This window comes from Aquila chrysaetos, chromosome 12, assembly GCF_900496995.4.
Source record: "Aquila chrysaetos chrysaetos chromosome 12, bAquChr1.4, whole genome shotgun sequence".
Lineage (NCBI taxonomy): Eukaryota > Metazoa > Chordata > Aves > Accipitriformes > Accipitridae > Aquila > Aquila chrysaetos.
The window spans coordinates 31,560,217-31,581,928 of NC_044015.1; the positions used below are offsets into that span (position 1 = coordinate 31,560,217).

The 21,712-nt window shown below is 48.3% G+C and overlaps 1 protein-coding gene across 5 annotated transcripts in view; it reads left to right on the top strand.

Moving 5' to 3' along the window:
- RNF220 (ring finger protein 220) overlaps nt 1-21,712 on the top strand; it is a 234,959-nt gene that overhangs the window by 164,151 nt on the left and 49,096 nt on the right. For 2 of the 5 annotated variants that reach the window (XM_030032620.2, XM_030032621.2), the window contains 4 exons: nt 5,885-5,980; nt 10,289-10,331; nt 18,293-18,336; nt 19,444-19,576. In XM_030032620.2, coding sequence (XP_029888480.1) covers nt 5,885-5,980; nt 10,289-10,331; nt 18,293-18,336; nt 19,444-19,576 — 316 coding nt within the window. Of the gene's footprint in view, nt 1-5,884; nt 5,981-9,909; nt 10,120-10,288; nt 10,332-18,292; nt 18,415-19,443; nt 19,577-21,712 lie in introns of those variants that run through there. The other 3 variants (XM_030032617.2, XM_030032619.2, XM_030032622.2) reach the window with 2 other exon arrangements.

Genomic DNA, 21,712 nt, shown 5'->3' on the forward strand with positions numbered 1-21,712 from the left:
GTGAACGGCCAGGAACAAAATCCATCTCGCGCACCCAGCAGATGCTTGCGGCTGGTTTCTTTAAGTGTGCACCCAGCTCCTCGGAGGGTGCCCGCAGGCAGGCAGCCAGCGCGCTGCTCCGAGACCTCCGGCGGAGCTGGGAACCGAGCCACAGTGCCAGAGCCCTTTGATTCTCCCACCCACCCCCGTGATTTTACAGCTTCACCGAGCAGTTTGAGAGAGAATTACAGCATCTAGAGGGAAATTTGACCACTAAAGCCCTCCAAGGAAAAAGAGCTTTGAAGCAAGCAAGATTTGGAGCCTTAAACCTTGACAGAATGTCTGTATTAAGCCCTTCCCAGCTGCCTCACTCGAGATGAAATTTCTAGCACCATCATTTAACTTCTCCATATCATGCCTGGTGGTAGGAACAGGGGATGGGTGTCAGGGCCCTGGGGTTTTAACTCCTTCTCTTGTGTCATTGACTCACTGTGGGGGTTGGAGAAGTCACTCACTGTATCTGTGCCCCCTTCCCCTGTAACTGTGATTTACAAGGAAAGATTGAAAAGCTAAATCTGAGTATTGTGGCAAAGCTGTGGCCAAGCTGAGGACACAAGAACAGCCCACAGATATGCAAAGGAGAGAAAATTACGTAGGATGAGTGTCGGCTGGCTGCGCTCCCTGCCAGTTTGGGGTGATGAATACCAGAGCCACTCCAAAAAAAATCTCTGCCAGGTTTTATTCCATAAAACAAATTACCCCATGAACAAACAAAGCCCCTTGCTCCCCTTGGGCCAAACAGCTGTGCCCTCCCATTAGTCTGGGGGAAAACGCTGCATTCGGCAGGAGGAGCGGAGAGGGATGTGGTCGCGAAGGGGAGCCGGACAGGCTGGCAGACCCTGGCAGACCTTGGCCAGACCTCTTTCCCCCTCCACCCCTGGTGCGCTGATGGGCAGTTCTGCTGGTAGGGGCCCCTTTCCCCACCCTGTAGCTGGTGTCTTGCCCAAGAGGACCCAGAGCTCGATTACAATCCCAGGTGTGACTGTAACATGCACAGAAATAAATCAGTAGCTCACATTTCTGTAAGCTTATTCTGCTTGCGGACCACTGGAATCTTTCAGTGAAGGCCAGAAGCTGCTGATACCATTATTTCTGTTCACTATTCACACCCTTCTCACATTTAAGCCTTTCATCCCCAGCTCCATCTCACCTTTATCTCTGCCAGCTAAAAGCCACTAGATAATTTTACCTCTAACTTTCCCGGGAGCAAATGTGGACCCTCCGAAAGCTTCTAGGAAACTCAGCTCTAATAGTAGCATCTTTGTGTCACGGATCCTCCAGCAATAACATAAAAAATGGCTAGCAGAGTTAAGGGGGAAAATCGCAGCAAGGCCTGGTATCACTCATTGCTTTCGGGTTACAGTTCCCAAGTGATAACAGCTATTAGCAACACTTTGACGGCTTCCCTACCGTGGAGGGGAGGGCAGGAGACAGAAAACATGTCAAGCCATCACCTCCATGTTAAGTGATAAGTACCTATTTACACGGCAGAGTTAAAGCTGAATGCATCAAGCAGGGAACACTTTGTGCCAAAATAAAAAAAATAAAAAAAGGCCATATAGATACATAAAAAGCGGGGTTAGGGTATTTGTTCTGCTGACAGCAGCTGTGATGGATTGTTTAAGAAAAATAGACTCCCTGTGTTTTTCCAGGGCTATCAGAAAGCAGGAGTCCAGCACTTTAATACTCTCAAATGACTGGCCTTGAGAGGCAGCAGAATGTCAGCGGCACTGGCTGGGCTCTCCCAGTGCTGACACCTGCCCCGGCTGCCGGCGAGAGGCAGCGCTTAGGGCTGGGGGTGGTGTGTGCCGGCAATTTCCATCCATTTCCTCGGGCTGGCGGCTGCACCCTGACACCCGTCCCCTCCTCTTGTGCTGCCCCGGGCCCTCGCTGTGGGTTGGGAGCTGGCAGCATGTTGGCACGCGTGCCCTTGCTGGCATCGCCTCGGAGCTGCCCACAGCTCCTCCACCCGAGCAGGGAGGACCAGGTCCGGAGAGCGATGGACTGGGATCACAGCAGCTGGCACACTGGCTGCATGATGCACATTCAATTCATGCCAAACCTGCCCATGTATTTATATACGTAAACTGTACCTTGTTCCTAATTGCAATGAGACTGCTGAAACATTTGCAGAAGCTGCAGCCCAGCTCTGCAGAATTGCACAGTCCACGGAGGGTATCGGGAGCTACCAGGGTGTGAACCTCACTAAGCGTGAGCAAGGCTTACCTGGCCTCTGCTTACTGCTGGGATCTGCGGACACAAGTGGGTAAAGCCATACATCCAGACATGTCTCTTCCCCTTGGCACGGCACAGCTGGGCTCCAAGGGGTGGGAAGGAAACGCCGAGTGGGGCCATGGCTGCCCGGCACGGCAGGAGGGGCAGGGGAAAGGAGGGAGTACATGGCTCAGACAAGATTGATGGCCTCGTTGCCATTAAGAAAAAAATTAGCCGGTGGCGGCTATCATATTAAAGGGTGAAGAAGCCGTGAATTATTTTCTTAAAGATCTTATCACTTACAATGATAATTTTACCTTCCAAAAGGCCACTTTTAATGAGGCAAGCCAGGCAAAAAGTCATGATTTAATGCCAGATTTTTTTTTCCAAACACATTTTACTGCTTTTTTGTCCATGTTTAAAAAGCGCCGGTGACCTTTTTTTATTTAGCTTGCCCCAGGTGTAATGCTCAGGCTGATCCTCTCAGGGTTTATAACCTCCGCAGAGAGTGCCTTTACCCAATGGAGAGATGATTTAAAGGGGAGGGAGAAATATGAGGCTGCACGGCCGCTCGCATAAGGCCCTTGCTCCGTCTTTGATGGTGGGAGCCGTGGTTCACCAGGGGAGGGGGGACCAGGGAAGGAGGAGGGTGCTCTCACCCCCATAGCCCTGCTCAGATGCACCCTGAAGGGGAGCTGGGCTGAACTGGCAACTGCGGGGATGAGCTGGCTGGTGGCCTTTCCCCAGCGGGAAAAGGGATGTCTCAGCATCAAGGCTTGTTCCCACCATGCTGAAGCAGCCGGTCCCCGAGGTAGGGAGCATCTCCGTACAGCACCCCTGTCTGCACACAGAGCACCCAGCGCCATGTTTTTGAGGTGGGATGCCAGAATTTGGGTCTGCCTTGCAGCACGGGCATGCACGAGAGCTGGGAGGCCATGCGTAAAGCTGCCTTTTCTCTCCGCAGCTGTCTTCCCAGATGCCAGTTGAGAGAGGGATGGGGATCGTATCACTGCCCCTTCCCCGCTTGCCTGGATCCTGGGTGGGAGTGAGCAAGCAGTGTGGGTGCAGGGAGCAACAAATCCGCGGCTTGGCGTGCTGTGGCCATGCATCCTCGCCGCTCAGCCATCGGGAAACGGCCCCAACACAATGATTTGGGGAAAAAAGAGGCCAAAATTGGGATGGCAGAGAGACTGGCCTAATGCAGAAATGAAAGTCACCCTGATGGCGAGTGCCTTTCCTAATCCCTTAGCCCCTGAGCCTGCATCCCTGCCTGCCCCCACGGCTGCCTGAAAGGCAAAGTGTGGCACAGTACACAGAAATGAGAAAAACAAATGAAGTCAAGTTTCCTAAGAGTGAAGGGGAAGTGTGACTTGGCATCTCTAAGGCTGTGTTTAACATGCTGGTGAGGTATTTAGAATTGAAGTGCTTGCACACAATTTAAAAATAGACAGTTTATTAATCTAAACTGCAAGTGTATGTAGAAGAGGCCTCGAGATTGACATCTTTGGGATTAGTTTAGCCCTGCGTTTTTCCAGAGGTCATCGCCATGGTGCTCAGGAGGTTTGTGGAATAAATGGGGCCGGCGTTCTTCCTGGGACCACACGCTAAAAACTAATACATAACGTTTAATTTACTGTCTCCATAGCTAGCCCAACCATTTTTCACATAATAATATTGGATTAGAGCTACCAGAAGCTGAGGGGGGAGCTGGAGGCGGGGAGGGTTTGTCTGTCTGTCGCCGAGGAATGGCGAGATGCGTATTTTTTCCCCTTCTCCAGAATACATTGGAAGACAAAACGGATTTAACCCTCCCAGCTCCAGGGTGCTTGGCTTATTAGAGGGAAAGGGCGTTAGCACCACTGCAGTCAGGGCTGTTGTTCTGATTCACACCTGAAGACCTCGAGCCTCCATCCCTCCGTTTTGTAGGACGTGTGCAATCCTGCTTCTTCAGAAATGGTCCTCATTCTCTGTTTAGAAGATAAAGAAAGCAAACAACAGGAGGAGCTGGGGGTCTGCACTCTCCTTCACACGGTTATCAGAGGGCTTCTCCAGAAATAAATGAGCTGCTCACCAAAACCGATCACCAGTTGGGTTTGGCCAACATATGAGGCAGGAGAACCCCCTGCTCTGCCCAGCCCTCTCCTGGGAAGCAGAGGTTGGTCTCTTGGGGCAGCCCTTGCTGCGTGCCCCCAGCCCCGTGGGCTCCCGCTGGCCCTCCCAGCGCCTGGCATCCTCGTCGGGCTGAGCTGAGGAGCGTGCCAGCCCCGAGATGTGGCCAGCACAGCCTTCAGCATTGGCAGGAGGGACCATGCCCAGGGAGATAACTGAGCACCCCAGTAGGTAATTCTCCTGTGAGCCCTTTCAGGACATCACGTCTCTGCATGGCCCGTAGAGCCATGTTTTATGGCACAGACTTGCAGTGCAGACAGGGATGCGGCTCTTGCCTCGTGCGAGGCTGGCAGCTCATTCCCGTGGGGTTGAACCCAGCATCCCAAATCCTTCTCCCCCACCTCCATCCCGAGCCTGCCCTCCCTCCGTGCCCACACTGACCGTGCTGCCGTGCTTTTCTCACTGGGAGAGCTGTCCGAGTCCAGGAGATCGCATCCTGCTGACTGAAACGATTTGTATGCTGAGTCATTTTTCCACTTGCTCATATCTTTCCAAAAAATGCACATTTTTTCACGTTTCATTTCAGCCCAGAGGCAAATGTTTCTGGAATACTTGCCTTTCTCCAAGGTATTATGCTTTTTAATAATGTTGTCACCACACTTGACCTGTCCAATTCAGATGATATCTACACTTCCCTTCGCAAACATACACATCTCCGAGCAGTCATTTATTGTCAAATCTTGCCAGCTGATTCTCAGAAACAAATATCTGGAGAGCTGCGTTTCCAGTGTACATTTTTTACAATGTATTGGGCTATATTTAGCCTAGTTTAGCTAATTTATATTTTAAATTGCATTTTTCCCTCAAACTCTTCTAATAATAACGTTCACTTGCAACTCAGTGTACATTTTTTTAGACACTGTCAAACTCCCACAGTAATTTTCCCGCTAGAGTTCACTGTGTGTAGAATTTAGACTTACCTACTATTGACTTGAAGTTTATCAGTGATTTCTTAGGTCTCAAATATCACTGATCTTTTTAACCTTCTAAAAGGCCCTTTTTTTCTGTGCTACTTATTAAAATAAATAGCATCATTACAGAAGGAAGAGGTAGTTGCACTGCAAAGGTGCTGAGAGCTTTAGTGCAGTTTACAAAGCTATTCAGAGATTTAGTGGCACTTAGAGGGGCGGACCAGGGCACGTAAGCACCGCTCCGCGTCCACGCGCCTTCGCCTTACCATGTGAATATCTGGTGTGGTCCTCACGCCCCCAGCCACCAGACCTGGGGACAAAATGACCATCCTTTTGTTGTGTGATGCATCTGCACTTCACTAGACCCTGCAGCCCGCTCCCATTGTGGGGCAGGGTCCCATGGGAAGAGCAGAGCCAGCCCCACAGCCCAGTAGTCCGTCCCAGCGCAGCCCCACAGCCCGGCAGATGCGCTACATGGCTTTGAGGACAGCTTAGCGAGGGGCAGAGAGCTCAGCAACGCTCACAGCATGAATTTCTCCTTTCTCTTGCAGTCAATTTTGTTGTCGGCCTCAATCAAGCGGGAAGGAGATTCTCCGACAGCATCACCCCACTCCTCAGATGACATCCATCATTCGGACAGATACCAGGTAAGCAGGCAGATGCTGTCGCTGGTTTCAGCCTTAGGCAGGGAGCCAGCTCGCCCCAGTGCTCGCGGCTCTCCGTGTGTGAGAGCCCAGCTCCCAGCTGTGCACCACTGCCCCAGCTTGCCTGCCCGCAGCGTGGGGACATGAGTGCTTGGTCCCTCATATAGCTGCAAAGGCGTGCTTTTGTCTACAGAGTCCTCCCAGCTCTGACTTTAAACCACAGCCGTGCAAAACTGCTTTAAATCTTTCCAGAGGTTTCTGTTGCATTATATTCATCATTTCAGTCGTTGCCATGGCTATGTTTGTCATTACTTACCCCATGCCACCAGGAAACTTTCAGAGAAGTGATTTTTTTGTACAACAGTGAATGATGTCAGCCTGCAGCAGGCCAAAATTCTCCATTTCACTGGTGTGCTGCTGCCCAGCGAACTGACTTGTGACTCCTACCCAAAACAGAAATGGTTTTGGACCATCCACAGCCATGCCAACATGTTTTATAAAACACTCTCTGCCCAGAGGAGCAGCAGGTCTTGACTTGTGATGCAATGAGTAGAAGTTGAGGGAGATGGAGCAAGAAAAGAAGAGAAAGGCAGCAGCAACAAGTACAGCTTTGCTTGTTGTAAGTCTGTCCATATTTTGGGGGCAGGCTGGCACACTTGACTCCAACTGAACATAAATTAATGGTGGCCTTCAGCACAGACCCAAGTGTGACTCTACCTGCCGTGTGGACAGGCTGGGTGGGCTGTGGCTGCACCAGCTTGGCATACGCCCATCACCCCGTATCCTGTGGTGCTCTGCAGCGATACCCTGTGCCCAGGGTCAGGCAGACGGTCAGGTCTTCCTGCATCAGCCATTTCGCGTGTGCCAGGTCTGCATTTCGATCTGCAGAGGGAGAGGCTGATGACCAGTGCTGGGGGTCTTAACCGAGCAGCTTCAGTTAAAGCATGTGTTAAAGATGGGTCCTATTAGTAGCAGATTAGTACACTTGTTGCCCATTATTCTGTCCTTTGTCCTATTTATTGGTTATATTATCAAATACGGACCAGATCCTCCCTTGTTTGCTACATATTCCCATGTAGCCTTCAGTTAGAACTCGGTGTCACATCATAGTCACTTTATGCTCCTATGAACGATGAGACCTGGTGCAAAGTAAGAGAAGCAAAGCCCTGCAGAAGATACAGAAATGCCTGATTCAGGTAATCCCGCTCTCTTTCCTGCCTGTTTATTAAGGCTACCAAATAAATCATGTTCTTTCTGAAAGGGCATGGAAGAGACTTTTGCTGTGGCTCCCTTTGTTGGAGAACACCTCTCCCTTTCCACTCGAGATTTCAGTCTCTGTGAAATTGGTGGTCCCTTGCAGTCCACCGTTCCTATAAATTTTTATTATGTCATACTTGAGGACAAATATTCTCAGCAGAAGCCCCCTCTATGTGCTGAGTCTAGCTAGTCTCTAATGTGTTTTAAGTTTGTGAGTGTATTTTATGGAGGGTTGCAGCCCTTAATGCAAATGTGTAATGGGAGTTGTAAGTCTGCACTGCAGGGAGAAAAGACCTCTGGGGCCTGATTTTCATTTACACTTGTGCTGGCTGCGTTATGCTGCTCTAGCAGTGTAAAGGGACCTCAGAGTGGGTGCCAGGGTTGTGTAAATCCTCAGCGTATCCTTAATAAAGCCATAATATGAATGAGAATTCAGTCTTCCTGGCTTACCAAGTAAAATGCTCAGGAAGCAGAGCAGAAGACTCTCATGGTGGTGACTTTAAGGGCTGCAAAATTTAGCTTTCCATATGCAGATGTGTGCTGGAATTATGAATGTCCCTTCTGTTATCTGTGATCTAATCATGAATATACACTATTAGTAACATGCTAGAAAGTGAGTTATTGGCGTATAGGTTTTCAGAATTCCTGTGGCTTGGTTTTCTTAGTCCTCATGCTTATTTACCATGGGGATATTTAGGGAAGAAGGAGATTGATGAATAGGAGTGCTACAGGAATACAGGCTTGCACAGTGCTTGGACTGCTTGCATTGCTCCCCATGCTGAAAGGGAGCTTCAGCAAGGTGGTGGGGTGGCTCTGGGACGTGGGGAGGGGGGATCCCCTTGCCTTCCCTCTGCCAAGCCTGGTTGCTGGAACTTGGTACGTGGACACTGATCGGCCTGAGGTGGTGGCAGCTGCTGTAGCGCAGGACCTTGTGGTATGGGTCAGTGGTGGGTGCTCCTCTGAGATACAGTATGTCCTGTCCGTCGGGACTTTTTCTGTGCTCCAAGTAAAAATAAGGCCATTTTAGTTAGATTTAGATACAACCCTGAATCCCCAGTGAAAAAATCAACAGCAAATTGTAAGTTATTCACGGTACTACAAAAATAACATTTCAGGCTCAGAGGGAGACCACCTCGCATGGGTCAACTGAGCCCACAGAATATTTGTGGGTGAATAACATGTGGAGTAAGTATAACTGAAAGCCTAAAATTCTTGTCCAGGAAAAGCTCACCTCCTTCCACCTGAGCTCAGCGGTGAGCATGCCTCCTGAAAGACAGCTTAATTAATTAGAAGGGTAAACCCAACAATCAGCAGCTTTGATTTTGTAAGTAAGCACATGTATGAAAATACAGCTGCATTTCAGCTTGCAGACAGCACTGGGATGTACGATGCAGGTCAGCGCTGTGCAAAGCTTACCAGCCAGCACCTGAACTTGCTGACTGCCGATCGTCTTCTGATACGGCAAAACATATCGGGGTGTTTTCCCTCTGAAGAAGGAGTGGCAGACTGTCAGGTGCCAGAGCGAAGACCCAAAACGTAGGTTTGATTCCAAGAAACAAAGTCTGGGGAGTCTGCAGAGTGGGGAACAAATGGGATTTGTGTGTGTAGGAGCCTGTGCTGCCCAGTTTCTAGCCCCTAGCTCTGTCCTACCCTCAGGCTGGTCCACTGGGGCCATCCCCTACCACAGCTGTGGGGCAGACATGGGACAGAAATCCACGAGCCAGGTTTGATTGCCCACGTTTGCTGAAATGCAGAAAGGAAAAGAGGGGGAAGAGGCTGAAAAGCACAGGGGAGGTGGCAGCGCTCCACCTGTAGCCTGGGTACCCCCGCGCCCAAGGCAGGGGCCACTTCTCCTCGGGAAGGCCAGGAAGATTTCAGAGCCCCGAAACGGAGGTGGGTGCTGTTGGGGTGGGCCGGGCCGGGTTGCCCAGCCCAGCCCCGGCAGACGCTGTTGGCGTTCAGGCCAACGGGGTGCTCTGCCCGCGGGACAGGCGGGAAGGCCGGGGCTCCTCTCCCCGGGGCCTTGCCTCGCCTTGCCCCCCCGCCCCGGGCCAGGACCCAAGGGGGCCTGGTCAGGCAGGGCCTGGTCAGCAGCCCTGGGGGGCAATATGGCGGGGCTGGGCAGGGACCGTGGAGCAGCCTCTGGGCCCCCATTGGACACTGCCCTTGGGTCAAGTTACCCCGTGGGCTCTGATTGGCCAAATGCGCTTGGTCCCCTAGGGCCCCCCATCCCTAATTGGGCAAGAAAAGTGGGAGAGTGGTTGCTCCTGGTGTCTGATTGGCCAGCGCCTTTGGATTACAGTTGGGCCCAGGGTTCTGATTGGCCAGTACTCTTGGGCCTAAAGGGCGCTCAATCCCTATTGGGCAAGGCAACCTGCTTCCAGTTGCTCCTGGACTCTGATTGGCCATCTGCCCCTAGGTTCCAGTTGCCCCTGGGCCCTGATTGGTCACGTGCCCTTGTGTTCCAACGGCTCCTGATTTCTGATTGGCCAGGCGCTCTTGCGTCCCAGTTACCGCTGCTCCCTGATTGGCCAGGCGCCCCTTGGTTCCAGCGGCCCCTGGGTCCTGATTGGCCGGGGCTCGCTGGGCCTTGCTGCCGCCTGTCGGTTGCCATGGGAACTTCCTCCTCTCGCGCCTCTCCCCGCCGGTTTCCTGGTGAACTTTCACCCTCTCGGCGGCGGGTCACATGACCGGGGCCAACATGGCGGCGGCCGCTGGGGGCTGATCGGCAGCGCCTGCCGGGCCGCGCCGTATCCGCCCGCATCCCGGGCCGCGCGGGGGGGTCCGCCCCGGGGCCCGCCGCCCCGCTGCCCCGCCGGCCGCCCGCGGCGCCCGCGGCTATGCAGAGCGGCAGGAGGGGGCCCGGCGGCGGGGGCCGGGAAGAGGTGGGTGCGGGGCGGGGGGGGGGGCAGGCCCGGGGCCAGCGCGTTGTCCCGGTGATGCGCGGGGCGGGGGGGGGCCGGACCGGGCCTTGTTTACCGGCGGGGGGCGAGTCGTTTGCATCCGCCGCCCGCGAGGCCCTGACACTTCTCCGCTCTTGTCTCCCCTCTGCAGACCTTCCTGCGGGTGCGAGCGAACCGGCAGACCCGGCTGAACGGTGAGTGCGGTCCCGCGCGGCGCTCCGGGCTGCCCCCGCCCCGCCGGGCCTCCTCCCGCGCCTCCCCCTTCCCGGAAAACTTTCCAGAGTTGGGCCGAGTTGTGTGACACACCCCCCCCCCCCTCCACAACCCCCCCCCGCAGGCCGGGAGCTGTGACCTGCCTCCCCTGGGCCTCGGCGTGCAGCTGGTGGGGAGCAGGGTGCGTTGTTGGGGTGATGGGGGGGAAACCCTCCGCGTTCATCCCTGGCTTCCCGCGGGAAGCAGTTCTCACCGCTGGGATCCCACCAGCGAGATTACATGTAGGCCCTGAATCCTGTGTTTTCAATTACGGGGCAAGGCTGCCGTGCTTTCCCAGCTCACATGGCAGAATCTTGCAGTAAACTTTTAAACCAGCAGTCTGAGCGTCTGTGCATCAGACGTCGTGTTTGGTTGTTTGGGGGTTTTTTCTCTCAAACCCGCAGATGCTGGTGCGTTACTTTTATTCTTGTATTTCTGGGTGTTCCTAACAACAAGTAAACAAGTATTTCTAGCAAAAAGTGGCTTGGCATTTAAAAAACAAATCAGAAGTCACTTTATTGCAGTGAGAGAAAGTCCCATCTCTCTGTTTGTAAATCGGAAAAAGCCTGAAAGTATACTTTTTTTTTTTGTTTGAGCTGAAGAAGTTGAAACTCTTTTCCCGAAGTTCAGAGAAGTCAGAACTTACCATTTAAATAGTAACAATATTCTGTCGTCAGATTTTTGTATTGCTCATAACTGGTCTAATATGTACCATTTAGTCAAAATCTGGTTGTTGGGGTTATCGGGAGGCTTGTTAATTTTGAGCTTCCTGCTGTGATAGTTTGAGATAACACCAGTGACGTTGTGCTGATGCAGTTTAGAAGAAGATAGAACAAAATGGCAAAGGGCTTTAGAGTGTACTGTTAGCAAAATAACATGCCTGAATTTGAAGTACTACATGTTTAGCATAGTCTAAAGCAAATAGAAGCATTATTAAGCTACTGACCTGATATCTGTGATAAGTTATGTATAACCGAATTCAGAGCTAGCTTGGAGATTTTTAAATAACACCCAGAGGGCCAAAAACCTGTGAACTCTTGAAAGTCTGTTAAGTCATACAACAAAGAGGTGAGTTGCCTTGCATCAGTTACAGGTAACTGCTGGCAGGTGTGCTCACATCTGCGCTCTGAGATGAGCGCAATGAGCTGCCAGTGTTGGCAGGTAGACCCTTTTCCTGACACAGAGACTTCAGATGGCTGAAATGCACCAAGGTATTGCTCTGCAGTGACTTGTTTTGTGTGACAGAGGTCTCTGGAGTCAGTGATGTCAAACTGTTTCTTTATCATTTTTGGATAGCTGGGGCTAAGCTCCCACCTTCCACCTTTTTTCTAGGCCAACAATGTGCAGTTACCTTATTTTAAATTTTAAAAGAAGACTGAGCCAGGCTTGTGAGGTTTTTGGTGTTGTGGAGTCCTTCAGTATGAATGAAAGCTCTTGATGACAGCATGCTCTGCTGAACTGGCTCAGTAGTAGTACATTATGCTTTTGACTTTAACCCAAAGTAGGGCTGCAGCACAATCTGTGTAGACTGTGATCTAGGAACTCCTCTTGGGCCCTGTTCTTGGATGTTTTCGTGAACCTGGGTTCATCATCTAAAGGGAGGCTACTTCTTTTGTACAGCGTTTGCATTGTTTTTGCTGAATCTTTTACTCTTTTTGTATATACTTTTTGGGGTACAGTAAGCAGAAGTAACAGCCATTTTCCAAATGAGGACATTTGGTTAATTTATGTAATGCCCTTATAACGCTGGTATTTCCTGTCTGTTCTGTTGTACACCCTAACAGTACTAGGTCCAGACGTTAGGGAGCTGGATGCAGAAATACTAGCTGAAGTGCTTTGGCTTTGGGTCACAAAGAAGGTGAAACTAGATCAGAACATTTAAGCAGTAATGCTCCAGATGGAGAACACCTGAGTGCTTTGGGGAAAAAAAAAATGCTTATTTGTCTATATCTTATGTTTTAATGAGCTTCTGATTAATCAAGCAACTTTATAGCTTGCTCTGTGAGAATGATTTCCTTATCCCCATTAGTTTACATTGACAGAAGTTATGTAGGGCTTGTCCAAAGATACCTGCTTTCTTGTTTCGTATCTTTATTGACACACTGAAGAAACTTAGGATACAGAAAATGCAGTCTGTCAAAGAAAAATCTATTTCATTTGTTTTTATTATGTTTTAAGTGTGCTTTTCAATTTTGTTGTAAGCAGTTTATCTTGGTATGTCTGTCAAGCTTCTTACCAGTTGAGTCCCAGAATCACTTCTGGTAACTCCTCCCATAAAAAGGGACCCACGGTGTTTGCTTTTCTCCCACCTTGTCCTTGACTCAAATTTCAGCTGCCCAGGCTTTTTGCGTCTGAGTCCCGTCAGATCTCCTCACTGTGTTCTGTCCTGTTGTGGTCACTTGGGTAAGCGCAGCAAGAGTGAAGGAAAGAGAAGGTAGAGAGGGAGATGTCTTCTGTGAGCTGCTATTGGCCTGGCTGCAACATGATTAGGTCCTGATACTTACATGCTTCACAGGTACCTGACAGTCCAGAATTTTAATTCTGTAAGTCAAACCTTTGATTTAAATTGAACTGTAAGGTGAATGTGTTTGCAAGCTCTGGAGCAGGAGATTAATGTTCAGTCTGTTAGACTCTTGGTTGAGTGTATCTGAACTTCCCTGTCAGCCTCAGTGAGTTAATCCTGCACCTCTCACCTGTGCTAAACTCACTTTGCAGAGGTCGTGTCCTTGTGAACCCAGGAGTATGAGGTGTTGATTCCTGACGAACCCATGTGATAAAGAAGGCATTTCTTTCATTTGCCTTATTTCCAGTGTTGCCAAACTGGAAACTTTAAGCCACCCTGTAAATTGATGCTCATGGAATTTAGCAGTGCAGTGCAGTTAGGTAGTCATTCAAAATTAGAGGCACAAAGTTATGGGTTAGTGTATCAGAAAATGGATTCAGCAGGTTAAGTATGTGCCAACCTTGGAGAACAGTGTCAGATTGAAGGTTGCTGAAAATCGTCTGTGTGGAAGTTCGGCCATGCAAATGTGAAAGCCCCACCGAGATCCTTCTGTGAATTTGGCCCTTAATGTTCTCTCTTGAGCAGATGAGCAGCAAATTGTACATAAGGTCTGAAACGGTTTAATTCTTGACCATCTGTTTTCTTGCTTTGGCTTGTTCTTGAGATGGCTTTTTGTGCTCTGCCATTGCTGCCTTTGTTCCCTTGGATCAGACGCTCTTGGATAAGTTGATCACCCACAGAAGCTTTTTGTGATAGGCCTAACAAAAATAGGTGTAACTGCTTCTCAAGACTCCTCTATTAGATTTGCAGAGAGCGGGTGCTAACTCTTGCTCTTGAATATCTTTGATTCAAATTTAGGGGTATTTGCAAAGTTGGCATTCTCAGTAGAGTTGTAAAATAGGTCCTTATAAAGCTCCTTTTGCACCTGCCTGAGAAGCTGATTCCTGTTTGGTGGTGACTATAAGCCTGCCTCTTTGGGCAGACCCCCGTGGAGCTGGTCACGATGCAGTTTGTTGTTGAACCACCACCAGCATGTCATGTGCTTTTGTAGCTGATGGGTGGGGGAGGAATAAGGCTAGATGATTTTCACTGGAAAGGAGACAAAAATGTTTCCACTTAATTTGATTGGCCTGCCATTGCAGGAGCTGCTAATGATGTCTGCATGAGACTCAGGGGACCACTCAGACTGGTGGAGGGAATCATAAGAGATATTGCTAGTAACTTAATCATCTCCTTTGATGCTGCGGTAGAGGTTTGTATAGCGTCCACTGCTAGATGCTATGTAAGAGTGCTTTTGAGGTAATTAGTGCCCTGTCCTGAAGGTGAATTTTTGCTTGGGGAGGGGAGTACCAGTGAAAACTAAAATCCATTAGCTTTTCTCTTGGGAAGTTTTCCTGGGCTAGAAAATAATATGATCTTTAGCCTTGATGGGGAGAGCCCGTTGTGAGAAAAGATCCTCGGTCTCTTCCACCTGTAAGGCAGCAGTGATGGGCTGGCTCCTTCTCTCTGCACCCATGGGAAGGCAGGGGTTGGTGTACCCTCAGCAGTAGAGGCTTTGTCAAGTGCAATTTTGCTCCTCCTCTAGGGCAAGCAGCTTCTCACCTTGCATAGTCCCAAAAGACCCTGTATTAGGAAAGGGAAGAGCAGGTCCCTTAGCCAGCACAGCTCCAAAGTTAAGTCAGAGACAGTAACTGAGACCTCAGCCCTTGCAGAGGGTCCCAATTCTTGCTCGCCTCCATGTGCTACTTTCTCATTCATATGCTGTGGTGACTGAAACTCCCTGGGTGCCCAATGGTTTAGGGTAACCTGTGGGAGAACATGCAGGAGCAGTACATAGGGTAATGTACATCTGTTAAAAGTGAGGCCTCAAAGGTGCTGGAAGCCCTCTGATGGCCTAATAATAATTATTAATGCTAATAAAAATTAGTGAACTCCTAATCTGGCAGAAGGCTGGAACAATAACTATGGAGTCTTTGTTCAGTCAGAGATAAGAATGGGTCATCAGCCTTGTGCAAAAACCTCCTTCCCTGAGCTCCGTCCCCTTCTTGCATCCAGTCCTCCGCTGCCTGCGTTTTTATCTTCCTGAATTACGAGAGGGAATGGCTGCTTTCCCCCCCCCGCCCCTCCATGCTCCTGCGACAGGAGCAAGGGGGAGAGGGATTAGTCAGCTAATTAGAAATGATCGCATCTATCAACACTAATTAACAATCCTGTGGTCTCACTTGCGTGTTCTTTTGAGCTGCTCCCCTTCGGGACAGCGCCGCAATCACCCCTTGCCTTTGGGGCTGCTCCGTCCCTTCTGCGCTGATTGGAAGTGATAGCCGGGCTGCGTGTCGTGTCGGGTAGGGACAACGCTGCTTGGGATGTGCTTTCTAGGCTGCAGCATTCCCTTTCAGCTTCTGCTGTCACCAGGGGCACCCTGGGCCTCCGTGGGCACAACACTGCCGCTGCTAATGACCACAGAATGAAAATGGCAGGGGGATTTGTTTTCAACACCTCTTTCTTTCAGTGGCTTTTTCACTTGTGGCATTAGAACTTAAAGGGCTGCTTCTTGGCAGAGCTAAATGAGCCAAGATGGGGGCTGTCTGCTGAGTCTTGCGTGGAGCTGGACCAGAGTGAGGTTCTGCTCCCAGCTCTGCACTAACATTTCAACAGTAGATCAGGTGCTTGTTCTGGTAAAATGGTCCCAAGAAATTATCAGTGCAAGACCTAAAACAAGTTGTCTTCCTTTCATCAGTGTTGCAGTGCATGGACTGGAGGATGGCAGTTAAAAAGTTAAAAATACTAATAAACTTGCCAGGCAGACTGACTTAGCTCAATTGATTGGCCATGGGGAGTCCTACCAGAATAATTAAACTGCTCTCTCCCTACATTTCCCTGTTTAAAAACAGGATGAAGTGAGAGAAAGATGTGCCTGTGATCAGGATAGAGAGGGCTTTGTTCATGTGTTTTTCTCTGGTCAGATAGGTGTTTGCTGGAGAATGCTCAAGTCATGTCTGATTCCAGCCTCCTTGTACCCTATTTTGTGCTGGCTCTGCAGAGCTAGTGTGGCAAGGAAAGAGCATCCTAAATTTATGCGAAAGAGCCATACTGGAGGATATAGGTATTCACTAAACCAGAACTTCAGAAGTCTCTCGTGCACTGAAGTGCAAACCAGAAAGAGCATGGCTTAATTCTGACTACTTCTGTAACAGGGCTGGATGATGTTGAAGGGGAGGAGGGATAGCAGTTTGGGGTTCAGTAAGGGGAGAGAAAACACAGAAGACATGTTGGGGGTCATTGTTTTATTTAAAAGTGGAACATAATTCATCTGGGCACGATGAAAATAGCAGTAACACTTTATGATGTTTGCTTTTGTATTGACTGGAAGTCAAGTGGCTTACCTTCTGGAGTAGAAGCTGACAGTATAGGTAAAATAACAGATTTAAGCAGACAAATTAGAAGGGAAACTATTAAAATATCCCACTAGGAATACTGACGTACCTGAAGTGCGTGGAGATGCAGGTGGGCTGTGGAGCTGTTGGTGTAGTGTACCCAACACAAGAGAGGGTTGTGGAGCTTCAGCAAATAAAATTTAGACAAACTATGAAAGTGGTGTGCGTTTACTTTAGAGTCTCTGTTGTTCAAAGTGCCAGGTATCGAAAACACTCTTGTGGTCTCAAGTTCCTGTCTCTTGTTCTAGGAATGTCACATTTGCAGAATCATTTTCATGATTCTAGGAGTGGAGATTTATTTTGCAGGGAGTTTTCCCACAAATCTGTCTCATTCAGTGAGGAAAAGCAATGCCCAGGGAATAGAATTATAGAATCATTTAGGTTGGAAAAGACCTTTAAGATCATCAAGTCCAACCATCAACCATGGCCACTAAACCATGTCCTGAAGTGCCTTGTCTACACACTTTTTGAATACCTCCAGGGACGATGACTCAAATTTGAAGCCGCCTTAATCATGGAGCATCAAAGAATGCAGGGGATGATGAATACTCCTAATTCTGGAATTAGGATAGTATATCCTAACCCAGAGAGTCCTGAGTCCAGGGAAGCCAACAAGAAAGCCTTGAAAGAAGCCTTTCAGGTCTGTGTTGGTGTGTTCAGCTGAAACTTTATAATTCACAAGGTGATGTGTGTGCACTAAACTTATGCACTTTAGAAAACAATTGACAAAAACTTTCCCATACCCTGGTCCTTCTCTTCTTGGCATTCCAGCAGCCTTCTCTGACTTGTTGGCTGCAAGAAGCAGTTGATCCCACAGTATTCAGGCATGAAGGCTTTCAGAGCATGCTGCAGTGCTCGCAATGTCAGTAACGATTTCTGGCTAATGCAGCTTTTTGGTGGTGTCGTTTCTCATTATCACATGGGCTTTCCTTGGGCTTTTCCTTGTCTCTCATTCAGAATTTTGACCTTCCTTATTAATTAAACAACGACTTTCCTGCAGCCAGTGATTGAGTTATTCAGTAATACCTGCCTAAAGCCATCATAATGAAGGGCAGAAGTTCTTTTTAATGCAAATGATTTGGTTCCAGATGTTTTGATCACATTAAACGATGGCTCAAATTAACCAGAGATTGGATTAAGCAACAGGCTACCTTGGCTGCTTTTTCTAATCATCGTGATTCCTAACATGTTTGTTTTCCAGAGCATGCCCTCAAGAAGGCAGTGTAGCCCCCAGTTTTCTTCTATGTGAAAATAGTGAAATAAAAATAAGAGAGCCAGAAGCTATCTAGCATAGGTGCTGCATTAATCTCACAAATATCTTTTCTCTCCATGAATGTTACCTGCTACTAAGATGCTGCTCTGACTTGTTCGTGATGTTCTGGGAAGGAATTATTCAGGGTATACAGGAGACTCTGGGGTCCTGGAAGTCGCTCTTATGTACCTTGTCCAAGGCTTTTCAGGTGCTACCTCATCCTTCTATGGTCTAAGCAAGTTCTTGTATAGGGAATAGATGTGTTAGCAAATGGGTCGTGGACTTAGAAGGCAAAATCCAGAACAGGATTCAGTGGCTTGATCACTCAACTTTGAAAAAAATTTCAGCCTTCCAAGAGAAAGTATTTAACCATTTGAATAACTTACCTGGGAACACGCAGCAGATATTCCCTTTCCTAGTTGCTAAATTGTGAGTAGCTGCCTTTCTGAAATCGGGCTGTACTCAGCCACAGGTTACAAATTTAATCTGGAAAGTGCTAAGTAACAGTCTCTGTACTGTTTACAGAGGTCAGAATAGGGAGTTGCAACAGGATTTTCTGGTGTGAAATGTTACCATTTCTGCCAAGGGTTTATTATTTGGAGCTAAGCAAATAGCGAGAAGAGTGTCTCTACAAACTTGACGTCTTCCTTTTTTTTTTTTTTTTTTGTTTGTTTGTTTGTTTGTTTGTTTTCTTTCCCTGGTTTCTCCATGCAGCTCGGATTGGAAAAATGAAACGGAGGAAGCAAGATGAAGGGCAGGTATGTCCCCTCTGCAGCCGACCTCTGTCAGGATCCGAGGAGGAGATGAGTAGGCATGTGGAACAATGCCTTGCAAAGGTAGAGGCGCAGCAGGATCACCAGCTGCCATTCCCTTCTCCCTACTCCCAGCTTTGTCTGCAGTTGACCTAACATGGGGCAAAAACTAACATTGCTAAGCTTGCAGGCAATGCTAACTGTCTCCCTAAGATCTGTAGTCGCTTCTCTTTGTCTTGGAAGGTGGATTCTTCGGGATTTTTCTCCTGTGTTGCATTAGTAACTTTTTTTACTTTGTGCACCCTTTTGCTGTTATTGAAGCGTAAGTTGTAGACTGTAAAGGTAGAGCTATTGAAGTTTATGAAGCCTTTTGTGGGACTTCATGCTTCCTATGTAGCACAGCAGGAAGAGTCCTTTCTGATCTCTGCCTTTGACAACATTAGAATTATTTTTTGTTGGGTTCTTTTGTAATAGACTGGTATTTGTAAATGTTGCGTGACCATCTTATGCCAGGAAATGCATTTGAGCAGAACCGTTCTCTTGCTGTTCATCCCAAAGACAGCAAGGAAGAAGGAGGAGCAAGCCCTAGGGGAGGGAGAGAGTTGTGTCACAGGACTTTCTGTGCTTGTTTCTCAGGAAAAGCCCACAATACAGATGATAAACTCATTCTTGTTGCCTCAAGAGGTGCATGGTGTAAAGAGAGGTGTCTTTTGATCGGGGTCCCCCAAAAATTATGCTGTAGGAGAACATTCCTGCTGGGGGTCAAAGGAATCTGTGGTTTACATGATAGGGGAATTGTGCATGCAAGGCAGGGGAATGCATGTTGAAATGCACACCAGCATTGCTGTAGGAACCGGAGCTTTCATCTCTCTGTGTAAAAATGGTGAACCTTGCAACTTGTTTCGATCTTAAGGTTTTCAAGTTCTTCCAGCACCCATTTACTTCTAGATTTAGATCCCTGGGAATGTGGGCGGGAGTAGATGCTGCTGTCTGCTCTATACTTAGCTGTTCTGGGAACAGTCCAGCTTTTCTTCTCCATCCCACCATGAGTTATTAACCCCAAAGAGCTATTTCATGCATTTCAACGCTCTGCCCCTGCTTTACCCTGTGCAGAGAGAAGGTTCGTGCATGACTGAGGATGACTCTGTGGACATCGAGAACGAGAACGGCAACCGCTTTGAAGAGTATGAATGGTGCGGGCAGAAGAGGATACGGGCTACTACTCTCCTGGAGGGAGGATTTCGAGGTGCGCCAGTGTTTTGGGGGCCCTTATAAATCGTTCTGCTGTGGAAGTTGATCATTACCTATCTTTAAAGGGAGGGACCTGGAGATTTGCCTTTCACAAAGGGCGGGACCTTCAGCCTTTGCCAGAATGTAAAGTGATTTCAGCTTTCTGCCTCTCTTGAATGAGAGTCAAAATTTGTGCAAGTCTTGAACAAAAAGTGCGGCATTATTTCTTGCTTGAGAAATGTGGCCGAAGAGGGACTGAGTAGGAATGGGTAGAATGGGGAGATCATTTGAGGAAAATAGCTTCTTATATGTTACACACAGTAAGAAATACATGGAAATATGTGAAGAGAGGGAAATAGAAATGAAATTGTAAAAATTCCCAGCCTGAAGTGACGAAAGCTGGTGTATCAGCCTCTGGTGATGTATTGAAGGTGACAGCTAAGTCGCTTTAGCACCTGCATAAAATATTAAAGGGCCAGTTGTGCATTTATCACTCCATCCCTTTTAAGGTTGATAAATGAGAATCCAGGAACCTGCTCTGCACCTCCAGCACTGCAAGCCCTTAGGGCTCCCAGACAAACACGTTATATTTTTTTGTCCTTCTTTTGCTTCTTCCCCAGTGACGGGGAAATCAGTTACTGAGGAGAGAGTGAGTTATGGCAAAATTTGACCTCTCGTGAGCTTTATTGGTGAATGTAATTTTAGCTAGAAACCTGGCCCTTTTCTTGCACTCAGCCCTTTGGCCTCAAAGAGGAGGATTTACTAAACTGTTCGTTGGCATGAACCTCTGGCACTAAGGAAAGTCTCTTGCAAGCAATCCACGTAGCGCATGCCTAATGAGAGGAGTAATGCTGGCTCCCTCCGTTCAATAAAGAGGATGGGATGTGATCTCTTCCTATATCAGCTTGGATTTTAATTTAAAATATCTCAAGGGGAAAGGCTACTATGTAAGGGAGTTGGACTTAAAAGCCAGCCCTGTGCTCAGTGACAGCCTGGCACTCCTGATCTGCTGTTACCTTGTGCTGAAATTAAATTGTAGCTGGGTTGTAGCAGAGCAGATGATCAGGAGCACAGAGGTGAAGGAGCATCTCAGTGCTCCTTTGAGTTTTAAAGGCTACCCAGTGAAGCTCACAGTCACTTCCTGTGTCTGTAGCCTTACCTACCTTAACTTTTTTTGTGCCTGCATGGAAAGTTGCGTCTGTACATGATTCCAGGTAGAGGTTTGATGAGACCATGCAGGGCCATAGACTATGTTTATGTAGTATAGTCACTACAATCCATAGCAGGGGAGCTAGAAAAAGCTACTTTGTTAATTTCTGTCCTTTTTTGTGCATGCCTAGTTTCTTCCTTCACCCCAACCCAACACCTGAGTTTGAGGAGAGCACAATCTTCTGCTTCTTTTGGTGTGGACATTGTGCTGTCTTCACCTGGTTAACATTCCTAGTTGTTTTTGAATTAACTCGATGAAGTGTGATCTGAACCTTTCATATTGCTTCAGTCATATGGAGAGCCTCTTTCAAATGAGGCTTCAGGTGGACAAAATGTGTGTAATTGATCTGATTAGGCTGTGTAAGTGCAAAGTACTTGCTCCTTGTTGCATTTTCTTCCTTATTTTAAGGAATTCTCATATGTGTTAGTTTATATTATATAGATCAACTGCTTTCCTCCACCAGAAGTTAGGCAGGTTCTAGCATCAGAGTTGTAACCTCTGCTAGATGGCTGCAAATGCATGGACAGGTACTTCTGTGGTTCATGCTTGGAAATAGCCTTGCTTCCATCAGGAAGTATGGGGTCCGTCTCTTCTTTCCTTTTTGAGGCCTTCATGACACCTTTGAGAGTGTTTAGTTACATAAACAGATCCAGAAAAGGATCGGAAGACTAGAAGAGTGGAGCACAACTAGATGCAGTTCTAAAACCCTCCATAATTACCCTGATGGGAAGGCTTTTGGATTAGACTCCTTCCCTTTGTGGTGTGGGATGAAAGGTGTCTGTAGATCAGTTCACAAGCACAGGAACCTCCCTGTAGCATTTGTAGTGAGGAACATCCTTTCTGTGCAGCTTTTGATGGCAGAGCCACTGCTGAAGAAATGATTCCACCTGAGTAGCTGGCAGGTCCCTAGTGCATGTGTTTCTCCCTGCCTTTCCTCCTCTG